Below are 19,532 nucleotides of genomic sequence, written 5' to 3'. Positions count from 1 at the left end.
TCATTCTTCTGTTACATTATAACTCGCGTGTTTTGCACTTATGCCACGTATGGTTATGTACTTGTGCTGTCCATGTAGCACCCTCAGTACTGGAGGAATACTGTCTCATTTTTAATGTATCAGTTGTATATCGTAGAATGATAAATAAAAAGCTACTCTAGTCTTCTCTTCCACTGGGCTATTGCCTCCCTAAAAGGTGTGAATGAGAAATGATTGATGATAATGCAATGTTAAAACAATAACTGGAGAATAAAGAAATACCACATTGATATGGGGGGGACAGCAGTCAGCTACCTGACTATCTTACAAAGAAGCAAGTACGGTTTAAGAAACTGTCGGACATAAAGTTCCAAGGATGCTTGGAACTTTAAACATCATTTGATGCGGTCTGAAGGAATGCCTGAGATTTGATGGAACTGATGTAAGGATTAATTGAACTGTGAATAGTTTATATAAATCAGAGAAACTTGTTGTGAGTGTGGTTAACTGAAATAAAGCTCAACTTTATTTTTGAGTGTATAACACTACTTATCAATGAGATTAGTGGAAATTCTACGTTAATAACTATGATAAATTACTTTAAGTTAATAACACCACTTACCGTTGACATTTCACAATTCAAGAAATACCTACAAGAAGCACTGAAATACTATAGAGTCATATAGATGTACAGCACGGAAACAGACCCTTCTGTCAAACTTGTCTATGCTGACCAGACATCCTAAAATCAATCTAATCCCATTTGCCAGAAATCTGCCCATTAACCTCTAAACACTTCCTGTTTACATACTCATTCATATGTCTTTTAAATGTTGCAATTATACAGTCTCAACCAAATATTTCTTGAGAATATTTCATTTACTTGTGATAAGAGCTAGACAAAGTACATATGACATGGTCAATCCAAGCATTAAGAAAATTAAAGTACTAATGTTTTCTGCCAGGAATTCCATTTGGCACTTCAACTCTTACCCTTTATTGACATACAGGAGAATCAGGATAAACACTGCCAGGCTTCCAGCACAGATGCTCAAGATCAAACTCAATAGATGGAAATGTTGTTCATCCTCTTGGCTTCCTTTGTAAGCAGCTGTTAACAGAGAACAGGAAAGGAACAAAGAAAAGACTGCAATGTAGAATTATCTTCACTGAAGATCAAACCAAATGTGCATGGACTGGGTTTTATTCAGTTTTCTATACAATACAGTGTGAAGTAGAACCCATCTTAAATCAAAGCTGGCTGAAACACAAGTTGGCACTGAAAATGTTTCATTTACTCCAATAGACCTTTTCCAGCATTACGTTTGTTAGGAATGCACTACAAGAGGTTAGTATTCATTGTCTGGACAATCAAACTTGTTATAAAAAGCAATGTGATCGTATTAATGGGCAATTAAGTTTGAAAGAAATAAGAGCTTTTACTACTCTTACTTTTTTTATCTATTACTTCATGTCATCATCTGGAAATAATTCAGTGCAGGAAACCTATGATTGTATTTGATAAATAAACCTGGCTCTTCAATCTATATTGTTGTATTGCCAAAAATGTGGAAGGATAAGACTCTTCCTTATCTGATCTGCCTTGGTGTTGATTTTGACCCGAGCCCTGTGGACAAGGTCATTGGCATAGTGAATGGTAATTATGTTGGAGTGGAACATGTTGTTTTCTGGGCATTTGCAGTAAATATTAAATATCCTGCAATATTATTTTCCTACACAGTGTAGACAACAGTTCCTCCAATTTTAATGTGTAACAGCATCTGTACATTAGTTTCTGATTTAGAAGCCGACAGGCTGAATACCAAACTAGAGCTGAACCTGAAATTCTTGCCTCAAACATTTATTGGCACATGAGGTATTAAAAGTGATAACAAACCATTTGTCCTGTCAGTTTTATGCTGCAATTCATTAAGATTGTGGTTGATCTTTACCTTCAATTTATATTGAGCTGAAAAATGTGTTGTGAGAAAAGCGCAGCAGGTCAGGCTGCATCCAAGGAGCAGGAGAATCGATGTTTTGGACATAAGCCCTTCTTCAGACTTATGCCCGAAACGTCGATTCTCCTGTTCCTTTGATGCTGCCTGACCTGCTGTGCTTTTCCAGCAACACATTTTTCAGCTCTGATCTCCAGCATCAGCAGTCCTTACTTTCTCCTCCAATTTATATTCCCATTCACCAATGACACATTTGCTCTGTTGATGCTTTTACAATGCAAATTACAAACAAAAAGCTAACTTTTCTCCTTTGTTATCATTACTTTAGAGACATTCAAAGATAAGACAGGAACACAGTTACTATGCAACACATATGATCCTTCCTCCATCCCACCTATTTTTCTCTTCGAATCAACGCTGTGTTATTAGATTTTCATCTCCATCTGCAGAAGTGCTCCCATTCAAAGCAAAGATTTTTCCCATATCAGCTTACCATGGTGTTCCATTTAGAACACTCTTTCATTCAGTAATTTTAACTTGGAATAAGGAAATAAAGGCTAAAATCGATCAGAACGCCAGAGCCTGAAAGTCATCTACAACAAATAAAAAGTATATTTGCCTCCAACATGTAAAAATAAGCATGCTGCTCGAGGGGCATAGACAATACTTTAATTATCTGAAAAAGGGAGGAAATAATTACATTTCTTCCTTTTAGTGCACTCATTTTTATTTAAAGAAGTCTCATATTGCACTAAAACGAACTCATTTAAAAAGAAAAAACTTGGCAAATAAAATATTGGAAACATTCTTGTTAATTTGAATGTGATTAGACAGATTTATGTCATAACATGTCAGAATCAATAATGAGTTTAACATATTTTTACATGGTTGGATGTTGGGTGGAAAGACAAAGAGAACAAAAAGGACAACAGGAAACACAAATGCTCCAGATTATGTCATTCACGTAATATGGCTTATTATTTAATCAACCTGTTGTTTTAGGGTTTATTACCCAATAGGGAAGCTGGAATGCCCTTTTACTATTTGAAGATAATATTACTTTAATATAATAAAACAAATGAAATGCTAATGTAATGTTCAGGTAAAAACTTACGAATAACAAAACATTGGAGCATGAGACAATGCCATAGGAAAAAAATTACCTTTTTCAGCAATTAATACACAGTTTATCTTTTTTTCCTGCATGTCATGCATTAAAAACAAACAAAAAAAAATCAGTAATCATTTCATTTTAGATTTGTAACAAAAACAAGCGAAGAACAACTTATTCAATCATGGCTGATCTGATCTTGGCCACAACTCCTCTTTCCTGCCCATTCCCTATAATCTTTTCACTCATTACTAATTGAAAATCTATCTCCTCCTTGCTAATTACAACACATGTAAAATATACTTTGTGACAGTCTAATACATTTACGCAATTTAATTTGAGACGTCAACAAACATCTTCAGGATTGAGCAAACTATGATGTTCTGGTGAGTAGAATACAAAGTAAATAATGACCTGGATATTCAAAATTCAGAAATGATGTGAACATATTTAAAAACATTAGTATCTTTAATTTTACTGTAGCCAGACACTGTAATTTGAAATCATAGTTTGACTTAGCAAAGTACAGCTATTGAATATGTTTCTCTTTCTTCACATTAACCACTGTTTAATTATAGTTATTTCCATATGGATTCTTCTTCAGTAAATCACTCAAAGCTAGAAGGATGCTTGCAATGAGGTAAAGCTTGAACCAAAAACCTGTGTCTATAGTCCTTGAACTTGGAGAGGCACTTGCACTGCAGAAACTATATGTTAGTGGCCGAACAGAAAACTGCAATAGGTGGAGTAGATGATTTATACATTGTAAATTAACCAGTTTCGGCACATTATAAATGCACTCTGTTAGCTTTAAGACCCACAGTGGAACTTGAACTGTGAGCCTCTGACTTGGAAACAGGGGAGTTACTTACAGAGCCACAATGATGGGAATTAAGACCATAAGAAATAGGAACAGGAATACATTGTCCAGCCCCTTGAGCTTTTCCACCATTTAACTGGATGATGGCTGATACGACATTCCTCTGACCCAATTTTCTGTATTTTGTCTGGGACCCTTGATTCCCCTACTGATGAAAAATCTGTCTATCTCAGCCTTAAATATGCACAGGGATTCTGTCCCACAGATCTATGTGGCAAGGTGTTCCAAAGACTCACAACCCAATAAGAGAAGAGATTTCTCCTTATTTTCAGTCTTAATCAAACCCCTTTATTCTGAAACAATGGCCCTCTGGTCCGAGGACATCTAAATAACATCCTGTTTTTGTGTTTCTCTTTCTAAAATGAACAATTTCACAATTCCCACATTGTATTCTATTTGCCAACTTTTTGCTGACTTACTTGCTCACTCTGTCTCTGTAAACTGTTTGTTTCCCTTTCACAACCTGCCTTTCCACCTATTTTTGTGTTGTTTGCAAATTTGGTTGCAGGACAATCGCTTCCTTCCTCCAAGTGATTAATATATACTGTAAACATTTGCAGTTCCAGCACTGATCCTTATGGTCACAGGTTGCCAACCTGAAAAAAACAATCCCTTATGTTGGAGACTGGACAGTGTCAAAGTTTGAATGCACACACAGCCTGCCTGTGTGGAAAACAAAAAGTAAGAAAGATTGTCACAGCATAATAAATGTAACTAGTATAGGACAGGGTGGTCAGATCAGCGACTGGCAGCTGAGACAGAGCACATTGATCGCCACCACTGTTTTGGCCTAATCCTTGCACAAGTCCATATAAAAAAAAATCACTTGCTATTGTAAATATTTTTGATAAGTTTATGAGGTACTGGCTATTATTTTTGAGGCATACTTTGTTTTAATAAAAATAAAATTGGACATATCCTGTTGCTAGGACTGCCTTGGTCCTGCCTTGGTACCTTTGGTGATATCCAGAGTAAGCCTGATGGACTAGGCAAAGCAGCAATAAAAGCCTACACTGGCAACAGAGACAGTGGATACACTGGTGACAATCTTCCAATAATCCTTAGATTCTGGCTAAGTCCCAGTTGAAAAACTGCCAACTCCTAATACAAAAAAGGAGAGAGATAAAAACAGGTAACTATGGGCTAGTCAAATTGAAAATATTATTGGAAAAATTTTAGAGTCTATTGTAAAGGATGTAATATTTGAGCATTTAGAAATACAAGGTATAATCCAGCAGAGTCATCTAGCTTCTCAAAGAGGAATATATGCCTGACAAGTTTATTAGAATTATTTGAAGAGGTAACAAGCAAGATGAATACAGGGGAACTAATAGCTGTAATATTTGGATTTCTAAAATGCATTTGATTGGGTACCCTACATAAAGCTATTTGAAAAACTATGAGCCTGTGGATTTATGGATAGAATGTTAGAATGGATAGAGAATGGGCAAATTAATAGGAAGAATTGGGTGGCATTTTCCACAAGAATCAATGCTGGGATCACAATTATTTAAAATATATGTTAATGACATGGATGAGGGATGTGATTGCCAAATTTGTAGAAGACACAGAAATAAGTGGGAAGGCAAGTGGTGAGGATAGCACAAACAGCCATCAAGAAGTCATGGATGGGTTAAGTAAGTGGGCAAAAATTCAGTATTTCGAATATAATGTGGGAAAATATAAAGTTATTCACTTTGGCAGAAAGAAGAGGGACCAAAAATTATTTAAATGGGAAGAAGTGAATACAGATATGGCACACAAGGATTTGGGGATTCTCATTCATAAATCACAAAATCTAGCATCAAGTTCAGCCGGTAATAAGGAAGGCAAGTGAAATGTTAGCCTTTATTTCTGAGGAAATGTGGTATAAAAACAGTGAAGCCTTTCTAAAATTATATAATACACTATTCAGACCACAGCTAAAATACAGTTTTGATACTCTAAAATAAGGAACGATATTGGAAACAGTCCAAAGAAGACTAGATTAATCCCCGACATGGAGAAATTTTCTTATGAGGTAAGGTTGAGTGGGTTGAACTCATTGAAGTTTAGAAGAATTCTATGATTCAATGAAGGAGACCTTACTGAAACGTAAGAATCTTTAGGGGCTTGAAAATGTATTTGCTAAAAGGTTGTTTACCTACATGAGGCAGTCTCAGATCAGAGGATAGAATCTCAGAGAAAAGGGTCATCCATCTACGACAGTGGTGAGGAGGAATTTCTTCTGAAGATAGTGAATCTGCGGAATTATCACTGCAGAGGTTTGTACACTTGTCTAATTAAGAATATTTGAGGTTGAGGTAGACAGATTTTAAATCAGTAAGAGATTCAAGGATTACAGGGGAAAAGGCAATCAACTGGGGTTGATGATTATCAGATCAACTATGATATCATTGAACGCTGGTGCAGACTTGATGGGCTTAATGGTCTGTAATTCTTATTCACAATATATTTTAATGATTTAGATGAGGGAATTAAATAGAACATCTCAAAATTTGTAGATGACACAAAACTGTGTGGAAAAGTCAGCTGTGAGGAAGGTATAGAGACATTGCCCTGTGTTTTGGACAGGCTGAGTAAATAGGCAAATGCATGGCAGATTCAGTATAACGTGGATAAATATGAGGTTATCCACTTTGGTAACAAAAGTGGAAAGATTAATATTTGAATGACTATAAATTGAGAGAGGTGATGTTCAACGAGACCTGCTGTTCTCATGCACCGGTTGCTGACAATAAGTGCACAGGTACAGCAGGCAGTAAAGTTAAATTGTATGCTGGTCTTCATACTGAGAGAATTGAAATACAGGAACAAGGATGACTTGCTGGAATTATGTGTGGCATTGGTGAGACCACACTGGAATATTGCATGTAGTTTTAGTCTCCTTGTCTGAGGAAGGATGTTCTTGCTATAAAGGATTCATCATAGAAACCCTACAGTGTGGAAACAGGCCATTCGGTCCAACAAGTCCACACCGACCCTCCGAAGAGTAACCCTCCCACACACATTTGTCTACCCTATTATTCTACATTTCCCATGACTAATGGACTTAACCTACATATCCCTGAACATTATGGGCAATTTAACATGGCCAAATCACCTAACCTGCACATCTTCTGTCTGTGGGAGTAAACCTGAGCACCAGGAGGAAACCCATGCAGACACGGGGGAAAATGTGCAAACTCCACACAGACAGTTGCCTGAGGCTGTAATTGAACTTGGGTCCCTGCGCTGTGAGGCAGCAGTGCTAATCACTGTGCCACCATGCGGCAGCATAAGTTTATTAAATTGATTCTTGGAATGCCAGAACAAATATATGAGGAGAGATTCAGTTGATTGGGATTATATACACTGGAGTTTAAAAGAATGAGGGGTGGAGCTCATAGAAACCTATAAAATTCTAACAGGTTAGATCCTGGAAGGATGTTCCCAAAGGTGAGGAAGTTCAAAACCAGGGGATAAAAGCAAATTCCCGTGGATGCTGGAATCTGAAACCAAAAGAGAAAATGCTGGAAAATCTCAGCAGGTCTGGCAGCATCTCTAAGGAGAGAAAGGAGCTGATGTTTTGAATCTAACTGACCCTTTGCTCTCCTTACAGATGCTGCCAGACCTGCTGAGATTTTCTAGCATTTCTCTTTTGGTTTCAAAACCAGAGGTACAGTTTAAGGTTCAGGGGTAAACCTTTTAGAACTGAGGAGAAATTTCTTCATCCAGAAAGTGGTTGAGGCCAAAACATTATGTGTTTTCAAGAAGGAGGTAAGTATGGCTCTTGTGGTTGAAGGGATCCATGGATATTGGGGAAGGCAGGATTAGAATATTGAGCTCAATGGTTAGCTATAGTCATATTGAATGGCACAGCAAGCTCAAGGGGCCATAATGCCTGCTTTTGCTCTTATCTTCAATGTTTCTTTGCTTCTATGTTTCTACCATTATTCCTCGGTCTTATGGCCACAATTTAATAATTCCAGTTCAAGTGCTGAATTATGTTATGTGCCAGGATAGGCCCTTAGGAACCGGGATCTTATTTTATTTCAAAGCCAAATACTGTGAATGGTGGAAATCTAAAACAACCACAAAGAATGCTGGGGAAACTCTGTTTCTCTCTCTAGAAACACCCCTGGGTCCTCTAGCAATCATGGTCTTTGTTCTGATTTTATTTATCTTGATCCAAATAATCGACAGCTTTGAGGAATCTGAAATTATAACAAGGGATGCCAGCTGGTTGGTGCTATGTCGGAGATCAATATTTACATAAGCTATAATTAATAAATCAAGATCATTGAGTCGGCATGAACAGGTTGGACCGAAGGGTCTGTTTCCATGCTGTACATCTCTATGACTATGACTCTATGAGTCATGGTAATGCTACCAACCCCAACATGCTGCATTCTCACTGTGCCCTGAAACAATACTGGGTATAATTCAAAATTTTACCGACACTTAAGTTTTTGCAAATGGCCCTAAGTAGAAGACTGAAGTTATTCAGAAAATAAAATGCTGGAAAGAGTTAGCAGGTTGGACAACATCATGTGGATAGAGAAAAGTTAACATGTTGATTTTTCTTTCGTGGATCCAATTTCCACTGTTGAAGGTCTGGAGCTCATAAATACCTCGGGGTGTTTTTGATGGATGTAATCAATTGTGGCTGCCTCAGAAAGTCCCATTCAAGTAAAAGGTTGACAGATTAACAGCTCCACCATCTGAGGTTGGAGCTACTGAGGGCAGCTCTCTTTTCATTTGCTGGCCACAAATTATGTAACCAGGTGGCTTAGAATTTTCAGACATCAGGAGGAAACCCCTCACAGTTCTAAGGCCCACATTTGAAGTGTTACTTTCAAATAGATTGGAGATTCGTTCAGTCATTAGGAATGTGCCAGTTTCTTGGGTGGCTTCCAAATGCGGGGGGTACCCAATGCAACTAATTGAATAACTTATTGAGCTGAGGGCAGTATCCTTAAGGAACCTAACTGGTTACCTATTTTGTCCTTGTAGCAGCTAGTATTCAGGACCCACCAATTCTGCCAAATCCAGTGGAGGTGAAACCATGTTGGAAAGCTGCCCACTGATTAGGGTCACACTACATCTTCACCTGCCTCCAGTCCTATCTGCTCAGTCAAGCAAAAAGTGAGCCCAATGTTTCAGATCAATGACCTTGCATACACATTAAAAGAGTAAAGCATATACATACCAACATAGTGTAAAGAATTTAGTACATGATAAGAGATGGGATTTGGGGTGGACAGGTGAAAAGAGAATCAAAGGAAGTGATTATAATAGGCTGGACGTAAAAGGTTAAGGAAATCCTCTTTCTCCAGTTTGACGATAAGACATTATAGAACATAGATCATTACAGTGCAGAACAGGCCCTTCGGCCCTCAATGTTGTGTGTTATCTGAAACATTAACTGTTTCTTTCTCCACAGTTAGAATTGCTCAGCTTTCTTCAACATTTTCACTTTTCTCAATTTAAGTTTCCACCGCCCGTGATATTTTACTTTCCACTCAGATTATTCATGTTTATTCACATTCTTATAGAATAGAAACCCTACAGTGTGGAAACAAGCCATTTGGCCAAACAGTCCACACCAACCCTCTCAAGAGTAACGCACCCAGACCCATTCCCCTACCCTATTGCTCTAAATTTCTCCTGACTAATGCATCTAACCTACACATACCTGAACACCATGGGCAATTTAGCATGGCCAATTCACCGAACCTGCACATCTTTGGACAGTGGGAGGAAACCAGAGCACCTGAAGGAAACCCATGCAGACATGGGGGGAACGTGTAAACTCCACACAGATCTGAAGCTCGAATCGAACCTGGGTCTCTAGCGCTGTGAGGCAGCAGTGCTAACCACTGAGCCACCATGCTGCCACATATTCATAACAAATCATATAGTTATGACCTGTAACCTGCACACTGTACAGCTGGCTGGGAGGGCAGAGAGGTTTGTTGTATATTGGCATGTTAATAGATTTGCATTTATATGAGCAGCAGAGTGGCACAAACCAATAACTTTAGAACATATATGCTCATTTCAGTGACAGTGGCAATAGTAAGTTTAAAGGAAATATCACTTCCCTTCTACAGAAATATTGAGTACTTGCTCATATTTTGAAATCTGTTTTTCTTTGAGCATGTACTTAGAAACACAACAGGATACAGAGGAGAGAGTCAAATTATATCATATATATTAATATCACAACATAATGGAAAGATACTAGACACCATAAACTAAACAACTTGTGGTCAGTAACTGGTGCCTAATGCTGTTGATCTGCAGCATTTGAAGGACCCAAAGCATCTTAGAACTGTGAGATATGTGGGCAATTATTATATGAGTTATGCATCTTTAGTTCGTGGAGATTAGTCCCAGGGAAGGAATAAATTTACCTCTGTTGGAGTAACATGCAGTATAGACATGCAAAAATTTACTGTTCATTTTGGATAATATTAATTTCTTCAAGCACTCTGAAATTGTTCTCCGTGAGCAATGAAAGTTGAGAGGAGGCTTAGTACATATGTTCAAACTGATTCTGCACCCTTAACCAAGCTGTTCTAGTACACCTACTGAACTGGCATCTACCCGACAATGTGTAAAATTGCCCAGGTATGTCCTGTCTACTAAATCCAGCCTGACCAACTACCACTTTACTCTTAATCATCAGCAAAATAATCAACTAGCTGAAGCTCAGCTTGGGCTTCACCAAGGTCACTCAGCTCCTGATATCACTGTTGACTTGATATAAACATGGATAAAAGAGCTGAACTTCAGAGTTGAAATGTGTGTGACTACATTTGACATCAAGGTAGCATTTCACTGAGTTAGTGTGAAAACTAAAAGCACTGGCAAAATTGGAAACATTGTGAATCGGGGAAAACGAAACTCTTCACTGGTTGCACTGATACCTTGCACAAAGAAAGCTCACCATGATTGTTAAAGGTCAATTCTCTCAGGCTCAGGGTGTCATGGCAGGGGTTCCACAGGACACAGTCCTAGGTCCAACCAACCTCAGTGACTTAATATTAACCTTCTTTTCATTGTAGGGTCAGAAGTAAGCTTGCTGCTTGTGTTTTGTTTTTTTTTATTCACTCAAGTATAAAGAATGGACTAGTCAAAATTCTCAGGGGAAAATTGGAGTGGAAAGTTACTTGGTCATAGCAGCCAGATTTTTTTATCCATCAATTTAGATGGGAGAAAATTGTGCAGGCCCTTTTTTTTAAAATCAAGATATAATTCACCACACTCTATTCTCCTCACAGCACGGGAATCTTTTCACATAGAAGAATGTTCAGAGGAAATGTTATCCATGCTTCCCCTAAAAAAGGTCCCCTCCTGTCTTCTGTTGTTGACAGAGTGTCATAGGTGTCAGAAGCCCTGTAGCACTTTGGCTGGCCGGTTTTTATTTGTAACAACATAATACGAGCAACAGTAGGTCATAGAGTCATAGTCATACAGCATGGAAACAGATCTTTCAGTCCAACCAAACCATGCTGAACATAATCCCAAACTAAACTAGTCCTACCTGCCTGCTCCTGGCCCATATCCATCCAAACCTTTCCTATTCATGTACCTATCCAAATATCTCTTGTAAGTTGTAATTGTACCCGCATCCACTATTTCCTCAGGAAGTTCATTCCACATGTGAACCACCCTCTGTGTAAAAACATTTGCTTCTTGTGTTTTGTTTTAAATCTCTCTTGTCTCACTTTAAAAATATACTTCCAAGTTTGGAAAAATCCCAACCGAGGGAAAAGACAATTACAATTAACTCTATCTATACCTCTCATTATTTCATAAACTATCAGGTCACCTCTCAACCTCCTACACTCCAGTTAAATAAAAAGTCCCAGCCTATCAATCCTTTCTTTATAACTCAGATCCTCCATGCTCTGGCAACATCCTGGTAAATCTCTTCTGAAACCTTTCCACCTTTTAATAATATCCTTCCAATAATTGGGCGACCAGAACCAGACACACTACTCCAGAAGAGGCCTCAAGAGATCATGTAGCTCTTTGGGATTTCTCCACCACTTAATAAGATCATGACTGATCTTCAAACTCAATTCCACTTCTCCACAAGTCAACACACCCTTACATCATGGTTCGGTGTGAGACTGGAGAGGATTAGCGGTTAATCAGTGCTGAATTTAATCCTATCTAAACCAACAACCATAAATGTGAAATTTTCCTGAGACATTGAATCATGAGGAGAACCTGATTGCTACCTCATTGTTAGGTAGCCCCAGCACCAACTCTATTATCCAATACAGCATCCAGTTGTGGTAATGCAATGTTGCTTTGGCTGAGGTTAGCTAACAGGAAAATTTCACATCTAAGGTTGTTGATTGAGATAGGATGGAACAAAGAAGATCAAGGAGGTACTGGAAAGGCAATGTCAAGAGTAAACCTGTCATAAAACAGGATACAGATTCACCTGGTTCAGAACTGTAAAAATGTGAATTAAATTCACTCAGCTCCATCATTGCTGCTGAACTGATAGTTGGGAATTGAACAGTTAGTTGTAATCATTGTATACTTACCCTTTTGAAATTGCTCGTGGCTTGAAAGTAGATGCTATAGTTCTTCTCAGATTCCAGCGGTACATTCCAATAGCCATTGTAAATGCCATTATCTCCAACAGTGAAAGGCTTTGGTCCTGGAAGGCTGCTGGGTGTGAGCTCAGCACTGTAATAGTATGGCAAGTCTTCAGTTGCAGCCTCTTCCCATTTAATGGGCAAAGGAAAGCACTCCTGTGTTCTGGGTTCTTGCTTCACTTTATGTAGATTGTTCTGTTTCACAACGATGTGGTAAACACTTTCAACACAATGCCCAAAAGAAATTTATAATTAATAAAGTTATATGCGGAGCTTATTTGGAAACATTTAGAATAAAAATACAACAACATCCATTCCTAAAATGTTAAATGGACAAAGTCAGAAATCACACAGCACAAGGTTATAGTCCAACAGGTTTATTTGAAATCACAAGCTTTCGGAACGTGAAAGTTACCTGACGAAAGGGCTATGTTCTGAAAGCTTGTGATTTCAAATACACTTGTTAGACTATCACCTGGTGTCATGTGACTCCTGACTCAGCCCATCCCAGTCCTCCACATCATGGTTAAATGGATGGACTAGAAAAGCTGTCTTTGAGACAGAGAAGATTAAGGAGAGATGTGATAGAGATCTTCCAAATTATGAAGGGTCTAATAGAGTAAAAGAAATACTGTTACATACAACAGAAGGATCAGTAGTCAGAGGATACAGATTTAAAATAATTTGCAATTGTGGTGACATGAGAAAACATTTTAAGGAGCAAAGTGACCTGGAATGCACTGTCTGAAAGCTGGAAGGGGCAGATTAAAATATGTTTCACCGAAGTACTGATGGCACTTCATCTCTTTTCTGAAGTGTAACTTTGTGGGAGGCAGTGAATAACAGGATTAGCTTCTATGAAGAATACCTGAAATTGATCATTACCCATGCCGAGTCTCACATAAAATAAATAGGAAACTTCATTATAAGAAAATCTTATAACTTAATAACTCTGAAAAAACTCTGAAATAACAAATATATTGCAATTTGTTGATTTTCCAAAGAAATTCTGATGCAGAACTGTCATTATAATTCCTCCTGTCCTATTACCTCTTTTAGGGCTATGTTAAAATAAATTGATTGACATGTGAAGCAACAGCATTGATGAATACAAAAAAAACTATGGAAGAGACTTTGTGGAATGGCTATGTTCCAATTAAAATCAAATTTTAGAAATGTCCTTTTGAATGTTTAGAATGTTGCTATTGATAATATCCAAATTTCCAAAACCAACCCTCTCCCATATACATCCCCTTCATGTGTGTACACATTTACCTGTGTTTGTAAAAATGGCAACTGTGGCTAGCACAGTCTTGCTGAATTGATGTGTGATTTTGCATGTTATGTAAACTTCAATCTATTTCTATACTTTCTCCTTCAGTGATTTTACTGAAGTCTCCCTATGATAAATCAAAGATTTAAGATATCGAGCTTCCCCACTGTTCATAGATATTTTGTGATATTAATCTGCATGGAATATATGGCTCACTATGGCATGACTGATGGCTGCACGCTTTCCACAGTTGCTTTGTCAGCAGGAAATCTCACCTGATTGGAGCACCACGGCCTCGTGCTGGCTTCAGCTGGACAGTAATGGTGGTATTCGTTACCTCTAGTGGAGAAGGCATGTTACCATACATAAAGAGAGGAGCTGTGGGAGGGACAAATTTCAGAAAGGTGATCAACCATTTTAAATTAAGACAGAGAGAACCCATTCTCTGATCCAACGACATCTAGAAGCAATCCAGGTTCACACATCTTGACATATTGCTGATTAATTCTGCCAATGTTTTAAAGGTTTCACGGAAATGATAGCATAAGGACAGCACAGGTAATGACTGCTTTTGGAAAGTAAGGTAAACAGGCAGGAGGCTGGAAGAACACAGCAAGCCAGGCAGCATCAGGAGGTGCAGAAGTCGATACTTTGGGATAACCCTTCATCAGGACTTACGCACCTCCTGATGCTGCCTGGCTTGCTGTATTCTTCCAACCTCCTGTCTGTCTACTTTGGATTCCAGCATCTGCATGGAAGGATAACCATCATGTTAATGGACTAGTAATCTAGAAGGCTCGGCCAATAATCTAAGAGTACTCAAAATCTCACCATAAAAGCAAAGGCACTTAAATCTAGTTTAATATATTTGGTACAAAAAAGTGCAAAAAATAGTTAACATTGATTATCTTAAAAGTCCATCTGGCTCAATTGTAGGCAAGATAGCTGCTGTCCTTACCAGATCTGGTCTATATATTACTCCAGTCCTAGAACTTGTAGTTGATTTTTAACTTGCCTGTAATGTCCCAGCAAATCACTCATTTGTTTCAAAGTGGCAAGTCCCCACCATCTCTTCAAAGGCAATTAAGGATGGCTTGAGTTCTGACCTTTACATATTCAAGGGCAATCCTAGGTTAGGTCTTTATTCATTGGAGTTTAGAATAATTATATATTGAAATATATAACATTTTGGATGGACAGAACAGAGGAGCTGTTTTTATTTTGAATCTTGAATAGAGAACATAGTTACACAATAAGGGACACTCTTTTAAACTGAGAAGTGAAAGAATTTCTTTTCCCAAAGGGCAGAGAATCTCTGGAAAATGCTGTCCCAGGGAGTTGTGGAGGCTAGATCACTGAAAATACTTAGAGATAGTGGATAGATTTTTGAAATGTCGATCAGCTGAGATCTGGGCAGGATTGAGGGGCTGAATGGCCCACTTAGAAACGTGGGAATTAGGAGTGGGAGTGGTAAAGTTTACTCACATAGGCCAGGAGTAGCAGGTAAAGAGTTTAAGAAATTAGATATTAAGAGATACAGGATCCCCTTAACTTTGATGTTGAAAGATGAGGAGAAACGTACCTCCGAACAACTAATGTCAGAAAAGGTATAAGTAATGGAAAAATTCACAGTGAGACAAAAAGTGCTCAAATATGTAGAGTGAAGTTAGAGTGTCCAGTGAAGAATGGAGAAGTTGTGGTAGGCGTACTAGACAAACTCTCAGCTCCAGGAATACAGTTTGTCCTTGCTAATGATATAGCTAGTTCACAGGTAGGTGTGCTGCCTACTTGCGGTTGAAAGACTAATGGAAACTCAGGCAACCAAACTATTGCAGGACACATATCCTGGGACTTCTCCCAAATGTGTGGTAACGAGGTCACAAAGTCACCAGTTGAAACAGGAGAGATCAAAGAGTATAGATAAAAAAGTTGAAGTGGAATTAGCAGAGACCCTGTTTGATTAATTGGTGACACAAACCAGGAGCAGATAGATGACGACGTAGACATTTTTAGCTCAGATATATTAGCTGAGTAACAGCAGAAAGATGAAAATTTGAAAGCAATTGTATCAAAAGGAATACATGGAACAAGAATCTGAATGTACCCTGAATGCTACTATCCGAAAAATGATGTCTTAATGCAAAAATGGAATAATCACATATTCAGGCAAATAAGAAATGGGCAGAAGTTCATCAAGGAGCGGCACGGTGGCTCAATGCTTAGCACTGCTGCCTCACAGCACCAGGGTCCCAGGTTCAATTCCAGCCTTGGGTGACCGTCTGTGTGGAGTTTGCACATTCTCTCCGTCTGCATGGGTTTCCTCCGGGTGCTCCAGTTTCCCCCCACAGTTCCAAAGATTTGCAGGTCAGGTGTATTAGCCACACTAAATTGCCCATAGTGTTAGGTGCATTAATCAGAGGGAAAAGGGTCTGGGTGGGTTACTCTTCGGAGGGTCGGTGTGGATTGGTTGGGCTGAAGGGCCTGTTTCCATACTGTAGGGAATCAAATCTAAAAAAAAGTTGTAGTGATGGTTGGTTGTGGAATGGAGGTGTTGCGAGTGGCACATGAACTACCAGTAGGGGATCACTTAGAGGTGAAAAAACTCAAACTACAAAAAAATACATTTTTACTGGCCTGTACTGCACAAGCATGTCTTAGATGTCAGGCAATTGGAAACCCACAGGCTGTAATAAAACCCATACCTTTAATACCGATTCTGCATTTGTGGAACCTTTTATAATAGTCTTAATTGATTATGTAGAACCCCTATCTAAAACAAAAAGTAGGTAACAGTATTTTTTAACAATAATAGATGTGTCCACTAGGTTTCCACAGGTCATTCCATTTTGCAATATCACAGTTAAAAGGATTGTAAAGGAGTTACTCAAATTTTTCACTAGATACAGACTATCCACAGAGATACAATCAGATTAAAGGTCAAACTTCACATCAAAGTTTTTCAAGGACCTTATGGACAGTTTAGGAATAAAACAGTCCAAATCTACTGCATACCATCCAGAGTCACAGGGAGCATTAGAAAGGTGGCATCAGACATTAAAGACCATGAGGGCTTATAATCAAGACGATCCAGATAACAGAAGTGTGTTTGTACTTTTTGCAATCAGAGATGCACTAAATGAATCAACCAAATTCAGTCCATTTGAATTAGTTTTTGGGCATGAAGTGAAAGGACTGCTAAAATTGATTGAGGAGACATTGGTAAGCCAGAACTCAGAGATCACATATTTGGACTATGTGTCAAATTTTTGGGAATTTGACACATAGTCCGAATTCAGAGGATTCTGAATTGGACATACTTCAAATTAAATTGGACAATGAGGAAATTGCCGAAAATTGGGATAATCAAAATGACCTGAAAGAGTTATTACTATCACATGTGGAATAAGCAAAGTAGAAATAAGCAAAATACTAACCTAATTACGCATGATGAAGATAAAGAAGATGCAGTTTTAATTAAGCAGCATCTAAGCAACACCCTTATAGGTGTAACTCTCTAAAGTTGGCACACGTTTAACAGGAGATTAAATGCATGCTCCAAGATGACATAATTGAAATGAATTACAGTGACTGGAGCTCACAAATAGTAATGGTGCCAAACCAGACAGTACCCAGCGGTAATGTGTGGACTTGTCACAAAGTCAATGCCATTACAAAGACTGATGCATATTCAATTCAGTGTTTGGAAGACTGTGTTGAAAAGATAGGACAAATAACTTATCTTTCTAAGTTGGACCTGCACCTTGATAGCCACACCTAATTACGCAAAGGTATTCAAAGTGGCTATCAAGGCAAGTGATGTGTGTGTTGGTGCTGTGCTCTAGAAAGACCTATAGGGTATTTTTCCAGGAATTGGAATATTCATCAGCAGAAATGTTCCCAGTTGAGAAGAAGACTTTAAGCATTACAACATTTCAATATTTATGTTACCAGTAATGAATCTGAGACAATCAGATACGCTGATCATAACCCATTGAAGGTTGTGGAAAAATGTAAGAACAGAAATTCCTCATTGTTTAACTGGAGCTTATTGTTACAGCCATTCAATTTGAAAATTGTGCATGTGGCAGGACGAGAAAATATGATTGCCAATGCATTGTCATGACTTGAATGAGAAATGGATGTGTTCAGTGGCAGGAGTAAAATAGACAGAAACAGAGTGTAGTATATTTGCATGATCATTGTCAATGAAACATACATGGGCGTTGTCATGTACTAACAATTTAAGATTAAGGGGTTTTAAAATGAAGCCACCTTTGGATATTGATGGTTCATTTCTTTTTAAGGGAGGAGGTGTGAAAATGCTGCTCCATTAACAAGGCTTTATTGTCCTTGGTTTTGTTTTCAGGAGATTGTAAAGACACAGGTTCCGAAATGTCTGGGATTGATTAACTTGAAGAAACCTTCATGTCAAAAAAATACAATGAAATGGGAGTGGCCAGTTCTCCCAGCTCAGCTTTCCTCTGGTTTAGTTTGGTTTGGTTTTAATAAGCAGTCAGTTGTGAAGCTACTGGACCCGAAGAAGCAGATCCATGCTGATCCTCCTTCTTTCTGACACCTCTCCTGTAAGAACCTTTGTTTGATTTTTTCCTTTTTTGCCAAGGGATATTTATGGGGATTGTTGCAAGTATTTGGACCAGCATCATTTAGTTGGGATAATCTGTTGGGTTTTCAGATATGTTAAGTTATTCTGTTCTCTTTTGTTTGTGTTTCAGTCAGTAATCTTGCAAATAAATTCTGTTCTGTTAAAAACTAAGTGGTTGGACCAACTACATTACTCTTGGAATATCCACACTACACCTGTTTAAAACAACTAGCAAAGTTAGAGTCCGGGTTGCTTTCTTGAAATGCTTTGAGAGGGTCTGGCCTGGTCCATAACAGCATGAATAGGGTGAATGCACTCAGTCCTTTTCCCAGGGTTGGGGAATCAAGGACTAGGGGGCATCAATTTAAGGTGGAGGAAAAAAGAATAAAAGGGAACCTGAGGGGCAACTTTTTATACAGAGTGTGGTATGCATGTGGAATGAGCTGCCAGCAGAAGTGGTTGAGGCGGGGACATTAATACATTTAAAAATCATTTGGACAAACATATGGATAAGAAAGGTTTAGAAGAATATAGGCCAAGTACAAGGAAATGGGGTTAGCGTGGATGGACATTTTGGTTGGCATGGACCAGTTTGGGCCAAAGGGCCTGTCTCTGTGCTGTAGGACTCTGTAATTCAATGTAAACACATCTCGCAGACAGTGAGTTCCAGCCACTTGCATTTAAAAATACAATTGTTCATTCTTCCTTCCACAGTTCTTTGCTTAAAGCACTCCTTTTCCATTTGGTCCGCAATCCAAAATAAAGAAAAGTAAAAGCTTTGAACCCCATCCAATCTCTCCATCTACCATTACTATCTTCAGTCTTTGCCTGCCACATGTGTTCTAAGCTCAAATTCTTCATGCACACCATTAGGACTGGGCCCTGTCTGGTCATGAGCCTCCATATCCCATTTTATCTCACACAACCTTGACGGCCCATTTCCATGTATCTCTCCCATGTGGGACCCACCACACTGTACTTCACAACCAGGAGAAAGTCAGGACTACAGATACTGGAGAGTCATTGTTGAGAAGTGTCGAGCTGGAAAAGCACAGCAGGTCACGTAGCATCTGAGGAGCAGCGGGGTTGAAGTTTTGGGCATAAACCCTTCATCAGGAATGTGGAGGG

At 38.6% G+C, this 19,532-nt stretch overlaps 1 protein-coding gene across 1 annotated transcript in view; it reads right to left on the bottom strand.

Moving 5' to 3' along the window:
• Positions 1-19,532, bottom strand: part of LOC140453410 (receptor-type tyrosine-protein phosphatase U-like) — a 476,064-nt gene that overhangs the window by 178,971 nt on the left and 277,561 nt on the right. The window contains exons 15-18 of the mRNA XM_072548057.1: positions 14,077-14,179; positions 12,475-12,748; positions 3,098-3,134; positions 973-1,090 (exon numbers count right to left, since the gene is read on the bottom strand). Coding sequence (XP_072404158.1) covers positions 973-1,090; positions 3,098-3,134; positions 12,475-12,748; positions 14,077-14,179 — 532 coding nt within the window. The remainder of the gene's footprint in view (positions 1-972; positions 1,091-3,097; positions 3,135-12,474; positions 12,749-14,076; positions 14,180-19,532) is intronic.

This window comes from Chiloscyllium punctatum, chromosome 27, assembly GCF_047496795.1.
Source record: "Chiloscyllium punctatum isolate Juve2018m chromosome 27, sChiPun1.3, whole genome shotgun sequence".
In the NCBI taxonomy this organism is placed as follows: domain Eukaryota; kingdom Metazoa; phylum Chordata; class Chondrichthyes; order Orectolobiformes; family Hemiscylliidae; genus Chiloscyllium; species Chiloscyllium punctatum.
The sequence above is the reverse complement of the archived record's forward strand: the minus strand, read 5'-3'. Positions and strand labels throughout refer to the sequence as shown.